Raw genomic sequence first — 13484 nt, forward strand, 5'->3', positions numbered from 1 at the left:
GCACTGGCGTGGGGAGGGTCCTGGAGTTTGACAATATGGCACTGGAGCTGGAATTTGCCTGCATGGGGGTCCTTTGATCTGGCATAACTGTAGAAGGTAAACCAGATGTTTGGTTCAACTGGGGGTTGAACATGAGGTTTGTTTGGTTCATTGGTGAATTCCTGCTATCAGGTGAGGGAAGGGGCCATGCAGAGGCCTGACGGCACTGAGTGTAAGGATCCCATGTACAATAGCACTGGTTTGTGACTTGCTAAGAAATCTCTGTAAACATTCAATTTGGATTTATGATTGTTTCTTGGACATGTATCTCTCTATCACAGCTAAGAAAATGTAAACATTTAAATTTCTAAGTATCAAAAGTACAGATGGTAGTTATAGCTTTCAAAATTTAACTCCTTTACTTTTTATTTAAAAACAAAAATTAAATGAGGAAAGACTGTGTGTGGGTGTGGGTGTGTGTGTGTGTGTGTGTGTTTGTGTTTTTTCTGACATCTATCTATTAGTAATTATATGGTTTATATTTTCTTAACTGTCAACGTAACACGTGATAATCAGATGAGATAATTGGAAGAAGTGGTTTGAGTTAATTTTTCCAAAAAAGTTGAATTTTGAAACAATTACAATAAGGAAAAACACAATGGGCCAGATTTTGCTGTAAAAATAACAGTGCAGCTAACAGTGCTCACCGTTACTTATGTGCAAATCGGAAAGCAACTTCTGGTGACCGTACACGCGCAGTTAAAAGCGGAAATCTGGAAGTTGTTCTGAGGTGCAAAGCTCCTCCAAAAGCTGCGTGAAATCGACATCTTGCCGGCTGGCTCCCTGTTCATGAATCGCGTCAAGTTCCTGTACTGACGTCACAGATACGGACTAAACTCCTCAACAAAAGTTAAGTCGTCATTTCAAGTCTAAGTACCCTTTTATAGGCGCGGTAATTCTTAATTACTGCCAAAAAACCCCTCTAGCACTGAAAGTTAACTTTTTCAAGTGTGATGTCCCATTCCTTCAGATTTTAATTATTGTTGGACATTAAAAAAAATTAAAATACATTTTAAAAAATGTTTTCTTTCTGTCTCTTAATTCAATCTTTCTCACCCTTTCTTTATTTTGCTTTCTGTACCTGATTTGACGTTGGATTCACTATTCTAAACTTACAATTCTTGGTTCTGACTGCGCTGTTATTTACAGTGCTTCAATCAGATTAGTTAAGGAGATACACAGCTGCTTGCCCTATTCACACATGTCCCAGATGCCCTGTAGAGGGCGCTGTGCTTTTTGGCTCTCTAATTTAGAGGAAGTTGCCGTGCAAAAGCTCATAGAAAGTCTATGAGCAAGTGCAAGTCTAATGAATGGCAGGCGCCATTCATTCGCCACTCATGGCAAACTCCGACTCCATATCTCTGGGCTTAATGAACTAACTGAAGGTTACAGGACACAAAAGCTGTGATCAATACTCTTTTTTTTCTTTCACACACAGCCTCTCTGTTTAAATAGAACATTAATAAGATTTTGAAATCTGACCACCTGATTTTCTTCAAATAATTATGAAAAATCTTTGAACAGAAACTGCTAGACTGTTCCATCAGTACAGCTAATTGAACTATATACATCCATCCTGGGAATTAAGGCACACTGCACATGCTCAGACTGCACAATCTAAATTCAGCTCTTAGAATCATAGCACTGGGCACAAATATTGAGCCCAAGTCTAGTGCTTGACAGCGGTTGACACTTCCAAGTATAAACTTTAACAAAGACATTAAAAGACACACTGGGAATTCAATGGATAAATTTAATCATGTTATTGTGAAATATGTATTTTTTGATTTAAAAAAATGTTTAAATCCTTATTTTGGTCATTAGAAATTAGAATTACTAAAAAAACAATGGCAGTTGAAAATATTTTAAGCAAATTATAGGAATCTGGTGGTCAGGTTGTGCAATCGAAGTGATATACTCTCACTATAAGAAAGCAGCTATTGTGTATGACCCAAGTTACTCCAGCGAAATGTGACCCCTTTAACGAACAATGAAAATGCCAACACAGCCCCACCTGCAGGAATAACAGGTACTTATGTGTTTTCAATGAAACGCATGTCCCACACAAGTTTAATATCTGACAGATAGATGTACTTTGGTACTGAAAGTAGGGTAAAGAATTTGAATTCACGTGAGGATGGAATCAGCTATATTGCAGAATTTGATCCTAATTAGAATTTAATGTGTAACTTTTTGGATTAGACACAAAATAAAGCTTTGTGGGGACAATGGAAGACCAATACACATCTCTACTACATTAGTGCAGTGGAGGCATCAAATGGAAACAAAGGAGTTATCACCATGCTGCTCCCATACGCATTTTAGCAGCCAGATCAGAACAGCATTAGTGGAGGCTAGAAAGAAAGTCAGCCACTTAGCCACAGTTGGTGCTTTGTACAAGAAAAGCAGAGAAGAAAATAATTCGGGGAATAAAAAATGTTTTGTGCCATCAGAAATATAGATCGGAATGAAGTGAAAAATCTTGAAACACAATGGTACCTTTTTCCAGTCTTCTGACGGCACATAATCTTCATCTTCTTCAGATTCTTCTTCCCCTTCATTGCCTATGAAGATTAACAGGTCAATTTTTTGCCCAGAGTTAAGTTATGGAATGTATAAAGAGATCTCATTTGTAGAAATAATTTAAAAGGGTTTCATTATGAGATGAGGAAATTATAACTTTTTAAAAATGTTTTTGAACAAGAATGCTTTTTTGAGAATACCAAGATCCTAAAGGACTACTTGCACAAAACTTGTACTTCTACCCTCTTGCCATGATCTCAAAATCTATAGAATGCATATCCTGTATTTTGCAATTTTAACTGCTAATAGATCAACACTGTACCATTTTAAATATAGGTACACCTCGTTCAGGATTACACTGCTTCCAATGAACACATCAAAGACTTATCCTGGTATGTCAACCTTTACAATTTTGACTCAATTGGCTAAAAAAACCTCAAAGGCTGATTTTTCAGTCAGAGACCAATCATTTTCCATATTGTGCTCATCTCCAATAAGTTTGGAATAAATGCAACTAAAATTAATAGGGAGAGAGAAAATGAAGAAAAAGGGAAGACAATGTGAATATTATTTAATTTTAATATTTTATGTCAATTTTTTATAATTAAATAATCTAGGGATGAAGACTTGTATCCCAAGCTCATATGAAATACATCTACGAGTGGATTATAGGTATGTATGTATGGCCGAGTTTTATTTGGGCCACTACTATATAGACAAATGGCAAAAATGACACACATGGAAATCCAAAACTAAGGACGGGCATCCCAAGTGGGCTTTTTTGTTTAAACAGAGGGTTTTTGTTTCAAAAACGCACGCACTGTCCCCTTATTTAGTCATGGAAAATTGATGCCAGCTGATCAGAAGACATCATTAGTATTCAAATAGTTATAAAAGGTGCAAGAGGACAATTAAAATGAAGAAGTACAAAACTATAAAGCTGCACTTTGGTCATATGAGCTGCAATAATAGAATGTTCAGAAATATAGGGAATAACTTGTTCATAGTGCAAGTTTGTCTACGTATTAACTCTGGTACAAACTCAAAGTTCTCTCAAATTAAGTTTAAAAAGCTGATAGCTAACCTGAATGTTACCAACAAGTCCATTTTCCAAAAGTACCCCCAACCCTGAGCAGAAAACATCTTCACTTGGGAGAAAATTCAGGGAGACTGAAATCCAAAATGGCAACACCAGCTAACTTGAACTTAATTTGACAGCAACTTTTGTACAAAAGTTAATTTATGTAGCCTGAGGTTTACTCTGCAGATAATATTTTAGTTTAATTAAGCCCTTTAGATAATTGTTTTTCAAAACAGTGAATGTTTTCAGCCTTTCTCTGTTGCATTGGTGGCTAATATCCAGTTCTTATTGTCCATATCACTTAAGTGAAGCCTGTTGCCATCAACTATTGGGCAAAAGCTATATTCTCACATGCTACCGATCTTTAGCCAGTTGTGTGAGAGGTGCGGCCAGAGTACATTACTCCATTATTAGAATCAATATCACCCATTCAACAATGACACTCCACATTCAACAACACTATTGCCTTCACAAATGGTAATAATGTCACTTATCTTGCACTTGAGGCAAAGAGTTTACTGCAACAGTTCTCAGCTGCGGCCAAATCTCTTTGTTACTCCAGCAATAATGGAGGCTGAAATAGCCGTTGAGAATACCTTTGATAAAGGGGGAAAGTGCTTAAGTTGGCTTTTCCACATACATGCACAAAAGAATATACCTATGTCTAAGTATTTACATCTGCGTGGACGGATCATCTCTTGTACATCTTGTGAGGTAATCAATGGTGCAAGGTCATCGTTAGAAGACTGAGTTTCATCTTCTTGTCCACATGAGTTCTTTGGTACTTCTTCCTATAGAAATCATAAAAGATACCTGAAACACAGCTCAGTCAATTCAACAAAGTCTGATGGAGAATAAAAAGTTAAAAATAAAAGTCTGAATCTATTAGTCAGTTGAAAATCTATATGAAAAATACCTTGGTAGGTTATACAAACAGGGGTGTGTCTTTTTTTTTAAAAAGGGGAGAAAGAAATACAAAGAGAAAATATAGACAGGGAATCAAGAGTTCCAAGGAACTACAACATGTTGTCATTACATCTTCAAAAATACAAAATACCGTCTGTCTGCTTATACTTTTTAATTCCCTTCAGTTGTATTCCTATATTCTTTCCTTGCCCTTTACAGTATGGATTCCCATTTTTCTGTTGCAACTTCTTGTTTTCATATTTTCCATATACATACACACACTTAGGAACAAGCAATGGTCATCATACTCAGGAAAACTGTCCTCTTTTCCAGAGATTAACTCTGTAACTATCTCGATCAGTGTCAGCATCAGTGGACTGAGGTAGGAGTATGTTGCAAACGTGTAAGTATGCAATCTTGATGATGGATAGGATATGGGTTTTGAAACTCAGCTCTAGTTGAACAGAATGGCGAGTCTGCACACAGCCAGAGCAATCAATCAGGGTGGGGGAATGGAGTCAGTGGCAGGAAGGCAGGATGTTTGCTGGGGTCCAAAAGCAATGGCATTGATTTTTCCAATGTTCATTTGGAGGAGATCCTGACTCATTCATGAGTTATGTCAGACAGGTAGTCTGATAGCACATATTTGGGGGTCAAGGCAAGTGCTGGAGGGGGCAAAGTTGGGTATCATCAACATACACATGAAAGCTGACCCTGTCAATGATGTTATAAAGGGGCAACATGTACATAAGGAAAAGAAAGGAGCCAAGGATGGATCTTTGGGGAAGTTCAGAGATAACCATGCAGGGGTAGGAAAAGAACCTGTTAGGCTAGGGCAGGTAGAAGTAGAGCTGGGCAAGAGCGGTCTCCGTGCTGGACCATGGGGGAGAGGTAATGGGGAAGGATCATGTGGTCGATACTGTTGAACACAATGGAGAAGTTGAGTAGGACAAGGCGGCATACCATAGTTGCAGCCATATAGTTGCTGACTGACCAGGGTGAACACTGAATTGAAGAAATTTGAATAAGCAGTTGTGTGAGAGGTGCGGCCAGAGTTAGGAGGTTACAGCACATTCAAGGGCCTTAGAGAGGAAAGCGAGATTAAAGACTGAGCATGAGTGGGAAAGGACAGACAAATCAAGGGGAGGCTTTTTGAGAAAGATGGGGCGATGACTAAAGTTTTAGAAGAGATATGGACATTGTCCAAGTAAAGGGCTAGGTCCTTTGCTTTTTGTGGTATGTATTAATGATTTGGACTTGAATGTGGGAGGCTTGATCAAGAAGTTTGCAGATGATACAAAAACTGGCTGTGTGGTTGATAGTGAGGAGGAAAGCTGTAGACTGCAGGAAGATATCAATGGACAGGTGGGCAGAAAAGTGGCAAATGGAATTCAATCTGGAGAAGTGTGAGGTAATGCATTTTGGGAGGGCAAACCAGGCTAGGGAGTACACAACAAATGGAGGATACGGAGAAGTGTAGAGGAACAAAGGGTCCTTAGAGTGCATGTCCACAGATCCCTGAAGGTAGCAGGACAGTAGATAAGGTGGTTAAAAAGGCATACGGGATACTTTCCTTTATTAGCTGAGGCACAGAATATAAGAGCCGGGAGGTTACGCTAGAACTGTATAAAAAATTGGTTAGGCCACAGCTTGAGTACTGCGTACAGTTAGGATCAACACATTACAGGAAAGATGTGATTGCACTAGAGGGTACAGAGGAAATTTATGAGGCTGTTGCCAGGGCTGGAAAATTTTAGCTATGAGAAAAGATTGGATAGGCTGGGGTTGTTTTCTTTGGAATAAAGGAGGCTGAGGGGAGATTTAATTGAAGTATATAAAATTATGACTGGACTAGATAGAGTGGATAGGGAGGACCTCTTTCCCTTAGCAGAGGGGTCAGTGACCAGGAGGCATATATTTAACATTATTGGTAGAAGGATTAGAGGGGAGCTGAGGAGAAATTTTTTCACCCAGAGGGTGGTGGGGGTCTAGGACTCACTGCCTGAAAGGGTGGTAGAGGCAGAAACCCTCAACTCATTTAAGAAGTACTTGGATGAGCACCTGAAGTGCCGTAACCTACAGGACTATGGACCGAGTGCTGGAAAGTGGGATTAAGCTGGATTTCTCTTTTCTGGCCGGCACGGACATGATGGGCTGAATGGCCTCCTTCTGTGCTGTAACTTTCTATAAAGGGAACTAATGGCAAACATTGGGGGGGGGGGGGTGAAAAAAGGAAAGGCAGTTGAGTGGCCAAGAGTTAGGTGGTAAGGGGATCATAGGAGCAGGAGTTGGGCCTAATGGAAGAGGTGAGCATGAAGAGGATGGGGAGCAAGCTGCAGAGTGAGCAGAGAGAGAGAGAGAGAGAGAGAGAGATCGCGAGCTCAGAGCAAGGATGAAAAAGGGGTACAGATGAACAGGAAAGGGAGGCACCAGATGAGGCAGCCATGCAGATGATCTCAATCTCAAGACAAAGAAATCCATGGGCTTTTTTGCACTGGATATTAGAAGGGAGAATGGAAGGGGATTTGAGGAGGCAGGAGGACATGGAAAAAATGAACTACGGATTGTCCTTACCCTATAGGATGATCTGGAGTATGAGAAGCATTTTGCTGTGGATATGGAGGCATGGTAATGATTTAAGTTGTTATGCCAGATCTAATGGTTGATGATGAGGCCAATTGTGCACCAAGTACAATTTAGTCAGTAGCCCCGAGTTCAGATAAGGTTATGAGTTCAAGAATGAGTTATTCAGGATGCCAGGGGAGAGTTTTTCCAGGGTGGAAGAAGCTAGGGAAATGTGGACGGTAAGGGAAATGAGGACGTGTTCAGAGATAGCAATATGACTGGAAAGGTAGTAGGGCCATGTGAAATAGCAAGGTGAAGGGATGGCCTTGGGAGAGTTTATTAGAAGGATGAGGTTGAGTAACGACAAGAAAGCAGGGAAATCAGAGACAAGGAAATTTAGGTTTCTCCAGAGGCAACCTAAATTCGGAAGAACAAAAATCTAGAATTGTATCTGTCTTCACAGTAGAAGACATAAAAAGCATACCAGAATTGGTGAGGAACCAAGGGTCTAATGAGAGTGAGGAACTTAAAGTAATTAATATCAGTAGAGAAAAAGTACTAGAGAAACTAATGGGACTAAAAGCCAATAAATCCCCTGGGCCTAATAGCCGACATCCAAGGGTTCTAAAAGATGTGGCTGCAGAGATAGTGGATGCATTGATTGTGATCTTCCAAAATTCCCTAGATTTTAGAATGGTACCAGCAGATTGGAAGGTAGCAATTGTAACACTACTATTCAAGAAAGGAGGGAGAGAGAAAACAGGGAACTACAGGCCAGTTAGCCTGACATCAGTCATTGGGAAAATGCTGGAATCCATTATTAAGGAAGTGGTAACAGGGCACTTAGAAGATCATAATACGATTAGGCAAAGTCAACATGGTTATATGAAAAGGAAATAAAGGGTAGATAAAGGAGAACCAGTGGATGTAGTATATTTGGATTTTAAAAAGTCATTCGATAAGGTGCCACATAAAAGGATGTTACACAAGATAAGGGCTCATGGGGTTGGGGTAACATATTAGCATGGATAGAGGATTGGTTAACGGATAGAAAACAGAGAGTGGGGATAAACAGGTCATTTTTAGGTTGGTAGGCTGTAACTAGTGGGGTGCTGCAAGGATCGGTGCTTGGGCCTTAGCTATTTACAATCTATATTAATGACTTAGACGAAGGGACCAAGCGTAATGTATCCAAGTTTGCTGACGATACAAAGCTAGGTGGGAAAGTAAGCTATGAGGAGGACACCAAAGAATCTGCAAAGGGATATAGACAGGTTAGGTGAGTGGGCAAGAAGGTGGCAGATGGAATAGACCATGGGGAAATGTGAGGTAGGAAGAATAGAAAAACAGAATATTTTTTAAATGGTGAGAAACTATCAAATTTTGGTGTTGAGAGAGATCTGGGTGTCCTCGTAAAAGAAACAAAAAAGTTAGCATGCAGGTACAGCAAGCAATTAGGAAAGCAAATGGCAAGGGGGTTGGAGTACAAGAGTAAGGAAGTCTTATTACAATTGTACAGGCTTTGGTGAGACCTTACCTAGAGTACTGCGTACAGTTTCAGTCTCCTTATCTAAGGAAGGATATACTTGCCTTAGAGGCGGTGCAATGAAGTTTCACTAGATTAATTCCAGGGATGAGAGGGTTGTCCTATGAAGAGAGTCTGAGTAGAATGGGCCTATACTCTCTGGAGTTTAGAAGAATGAGAGGTGATCTAATTGAAACATACAAGATTCTGAAGGGGCTTGACTGAGTAGATGCGGAGAGGCTGTTGCCTCTTGCTGGAATCTAGAACTAGGGGACAGAGTCACAGAGTAAGGGGTTGTGCATTCAAGACTGAGATGAGGAGGAATTCCTTCACGCAGAGGGTTGTGAATCTTTGGAATTCTCTACCCCAGAGGACTGTAGATGTTGAGTCGTTGAGTATATTCAAGGCTGAGATAGATAGATTTTTGGACTCTAGGGGAATCAAGGGATATGGGGATTGGGCAGGAAAGTGGAGTTGAGGTCGAAGATCAACCATGATTTGGCTGAATGGCGGAGCAGGCTCGAGGGGCCGCACGACCTACTACTGCTCCTATTTCTTATGTTCTTATATATTTATTGGTTTTTTTTTCACAGATCAGTTGGACATAGTGTAAAAATTTCATATACTTACCATTACACTTTACTGAAGCTCCAGTAATACTGGAACTGAGATTGCTTCAAAAAAATTCCCACCTCTATCTACAATTAGCTCTGGTAGATAATGCCTCCCCAACTTTTAACTAACCTGATTCAGATTTAAATCAGGCAGATCTTCTGCCTCTGGAACTTCACTACTTCCACTATTTTCCTCATTATCTCCTTCATCTCCATCGTCATCCTCCTCTGCTTCATCATCATCCTCCTCCTCATCCTCATCATCGTCGTCATCATCAATATCATCATCATCATCGTCGTCGTCGTCATCATCATCACCAGGGAATGGAACAGTCTTCCCATAACCATACAAATTTAATAAATCTTGGATTGGCATTTCACCTTCCTAAAAAAGAGCGAAACACATGAGAGCTATCCACTTAAAAGAAGTGGCTTTATTTTCAAAGAGGTTTCAACACGAAAAGCAACCAGTGAATTTTATCAACATGTTTCTCACAAGTCAATTCAACATCTGCTTACAGCTAGACTTGCAATAAGGTTCACTTTTCTTTTGTGAAGTTAACTCAACCGTGGGGGAAAATATACGTGAAATGGCTTAAAAGTAGAGTTTAATGACTGGTACAGTACTACGCCACACAGACAAGGTGGTCCCAGGTCCTATCACTGGACTATGAGTTAGCTGAGCTCAGCCAGGATAGTCGTAGAGGGTACAACAACTGACCTCAATGCTTTTGGACTAGGGGAAGTATTTTTTGCTCAGGGATTACGACCCAATGACCTGAGGTGTAAAATACACTTATGGACAATGAGTGAGGACAATATTGGGCTCAACTGTGATGTCCTTCCACAACTGAATAACCTGCCAATCAACATCTAGGCTCACACATGAACAACTTGGGCAAGGTACAAGAGGGATGCCAGCATCTTGCCAAGTGACCAGTGCTTTTAGTAAAGACAAGTGTTACAAATTTCAAATCTGCTCTCGCTATTCCTTGAGTTCAGTATGTCTACTCTGTCTCACAAGTAAATCCCATTTCCCAGGTGATCTTTACTGCCCAATATGTAGAAATACGATAGGGAGACCTGGGGTGGTACTTATGAAGCCCTGTGTTAAATTAACTGAAATAGCGCACGTGCCCTTCTCCAATCTTCCGAGAGCCTGATTAACACTATAATGAGACAAAGTCAGATGCAAATTTAAAAACTGGTTTGTTTTGCAATTGTTAAGTGACTGAACAGAGAAGCATTTGCAGTAATTCTTACTATACTTTCAACTTAATTCTGTATCACTCCTGTTAACAAATAAAATACACCATACTTACCCTATTAGCAGGCTAAATTTAATTTTTCTCAGCAAGGCCTGATCAGCTTTGCTCTTAAGCAAGACCTGCCACCTGTATGTCCCTTTCAGCATACCCTGTAGGACAAACTCCAGAACATGTGTTTTTGTCCTGTTGCCTATCTGAACAGGAAGCCAGCAGTTTGACCTCTAACTTTCTCCCTGTCTTAGGGTTAGCCAGTAAGGCCGTCAATTAAACCGATTACTGCCCCTGCCCAAGGTGGGGGCCCCCGAGAAACGACCTTCTGCCGTTTATCAAATGAATAAGACGATCCAGAACTAATAAGCCTCAATGGCTCACAGGAATTAAGCTATAAATGCATAATCACCCAATCTCTTGGCTGGGATCAGTTAATGGCATGTATGGTCTCAGGCTGCAGTGATATGCAAGTAGTACCACTCCACAAACTGGTTTGTCTGGCTTAGTGTACATCTTCCATCCCTTCTGGTCAGAGCAGTTAACCCATTGAGAGCAAAATTTAAAGGTAACCGTTTAATATAACTCATCCAAGATCCTTGCATGACAAAATAGGCAGAAAATTCAAAACATGATCAGGAGAAGTTAGGGGAAAAAAAAGTGGATACATGGTAAAAATGCAATAAACTTAGCATTTTGATAACTGTGGTTTGTGTAATAATTCATCTGCTCCAAAATCCAAAATTTGTCAGTATTTTAATACTTGCCTGGACCCTTTTATATATGCACATATTTCTGATATTTTAAAGCCTTTTGAAATTTAAAATTTAAAATTATACTTTCTTCAAATAATGGCAGATAACAAATTCTGAGGCATTCAAATGTACTATGGAAAAAATTGTGGCGTTGGCCTGATTAGGCAGCTGGGAACAGAACAGCAGAGATCATAGAAGCATCAAGAAAGTAGAAGTACTAAAAGGGCCAAGACCACAAGGTTGGGTATGCAAATTGAGTAGAACATTAAACTACCATAACTGTGGTTATTGGGTTGCATAGTGATGAAAGTCCTACATGAAATGAGTTTAGAGCAATGTCAACCCAGTTCTTATACACACAGGTTCACAATACAAACCTTCCAACAAATGACCATAAATCAGCAATCTCGCAAGAATTGCTGGTGTAGAAAATGGAAAAATTTCACACTGGTGTAGCTGGACGTTTTGAGGTTGTGGTCAAGGCACACAGTTGGGACAAAATAGAGTTTGTAATGTTACATGCAGACACTGGGTGCTTGACATTGAGTGGGGTGGGGGGAGGGAGGAGAAGAGGATTGTATTCTAATTACCAACACAAACATCCCCCACTTTCAGCACAAAAACAATTAAACAATTTTAAAAACTGTATTAAAATTAGTCCTAGCATAAAATGTTCAGCTAATGTCTATGGACATGGAAATGAGGACTTATATCCTGATTATAGAATATGTTTGGAACCAAGAGCTCATGGTCATTGTTGTTTTAGTCCTAGAAATAATTTGAATTTTACCTTTAGTCTTGTTTCTGGACCTTAGCTTTGAGTCTTAATTTATTAATGCAGTCATCCTTAGAATTTTAGTTCTAGCTTTAGTCTAGTTTTTAGTTCCCAAATTTAAATCATATTTGTTCTTAGTCTTGGAAAAAAATTATCAAAAATGTAGTTTGTGCTCCCTATATTTTTGTTAGCCCTTTCAGGATTCCCAACCCTCAAAAAATTAGAGTTCAAACAGTCCTAATTGTTGTTTCATTTCTCACACAACTTACAAGAAATAATAAACTAGTGCTCAAGTGAAAACCAAGAATTTTTTCTCTGCTTCAATTCTCAATATTTATTCCAAGAGTTATGGACTTCTTTTTGACATAGAAATCATTTTAGTTCTAATCTAGTTTGCCCCCTCTCCAATTTTTAAGTCTCTCTTTAGTTCTAATTTTAATTTAGCTGATGAAATGACAGTTATTCTGAGTGAACCAAAACACTGCTCAAATTTGTCAAAAGTGCATTTTACACGCCTCTGCTTGCTCTGAAAAGGCCGACAACTGGACAAAATTAATCTGGCTTAGTTGCAGCTCTGGAGGTATTCAGCTCTAACATAAATGCAGGTCAGTTTAACCCCCAATTCTCCCAGAATGCAGTGTACGATGAGCAATACTATTACGTGGGATGTGCATTTGAGAATGGTTTACAGCTGGCCTGAAGCATGAACTACCAGTTGGTGTGACCAGGTGCAGATATAATCAGCATTTCAACGTACAGCTATTGTATTCTTCAGTATTCTAAGTATGACAAATCACATTATTAGCAAACTATAGCCACCCTCTTAAAATTTTAAAAGAATCCTATGAAAAAGTTAAATATTGGCAACAGTAGCTAAAATATTATTGCTCATGAAAAAAAAATCTTTGTATTGGTTCCCACAAGGGATCTGGACTTTTAAACATCAGGTAGAATTAATTCTGCATTACATTCCACAAACATTATTTCCCAATATTAAATGCACTAGAAACCCTAAACTACATTAAAGTCCACTAATGGCACTACTTACATTAACCATGCTGCTGCGCTCATTCTATGCAAGTGATAAGACAACATCAGGGGCCAGAATATATCCTTTTCGGTATTCAAGAGTCAAACATCCAATGCATTGGTATTTGAAAAATGCTCCTGATCACTATCCAATAACTCCTGCTGTAAAGTACACGCATGAACGTCAGTTAAGGGCAGTGTTGTGTTCAACTAAAGTGCCCGTGGTCAAATAGCCTACCAATACTCACGCTCTAGGCTCACTTGGGCGAGATCCTGGAGGGCACCTGGCACCCATGGAACTGTCTCAGAATGAGTCACTGCTTTCCAGGGAGGAGAAAGGAGAGAAGGAAAAAAGGAACAAAATGGGAACTGTAGAAAATTTATTATGCTGCTCAGAAGTCTCGAGTAGTTAAGGC

General features: G+C 39.6%; 1 protein-coding gene across 1 annotated transcript in view; it reads right to left on the reverse strand.

Annotated features, from left to right (window-relative positions):
• LOC137325364 (mesoderm induction early response protein 1-like) overlaps nt 1-13484 on the reverse strand; it is a 48681-nt gene that overhangs the window by 25361 nt on the left and 9836 nt on the right. Inside the window, 3 exon segments of the mRNA XM_067990375.1 lie at nt 2539-2603; nt 4302-4434; nt 9384-9638. Of these exon segments, the coding sequence (XP_067846476.1) occupies nt 2539-2603; nt 4302-4434; nt 9384-9638 (453 nt within the window).

Source organism: Heptranchias perlo, chromosome 9 (assembly GCF_035084215.1).
Source record: "Heptranchias perlo isolate sHepPer1 chromosome 9, sHepPer1.hap1, whole genome shotgun sequence".
In the NCBI taxonomy this organism is placed as follows: domain Eukaryota; kingdom Metazoa; phylum Chordata; class Chondrichthyes; order Hexanchiformes; family Hexanchidae; genus Heptranchias; species Heptranchias perlo.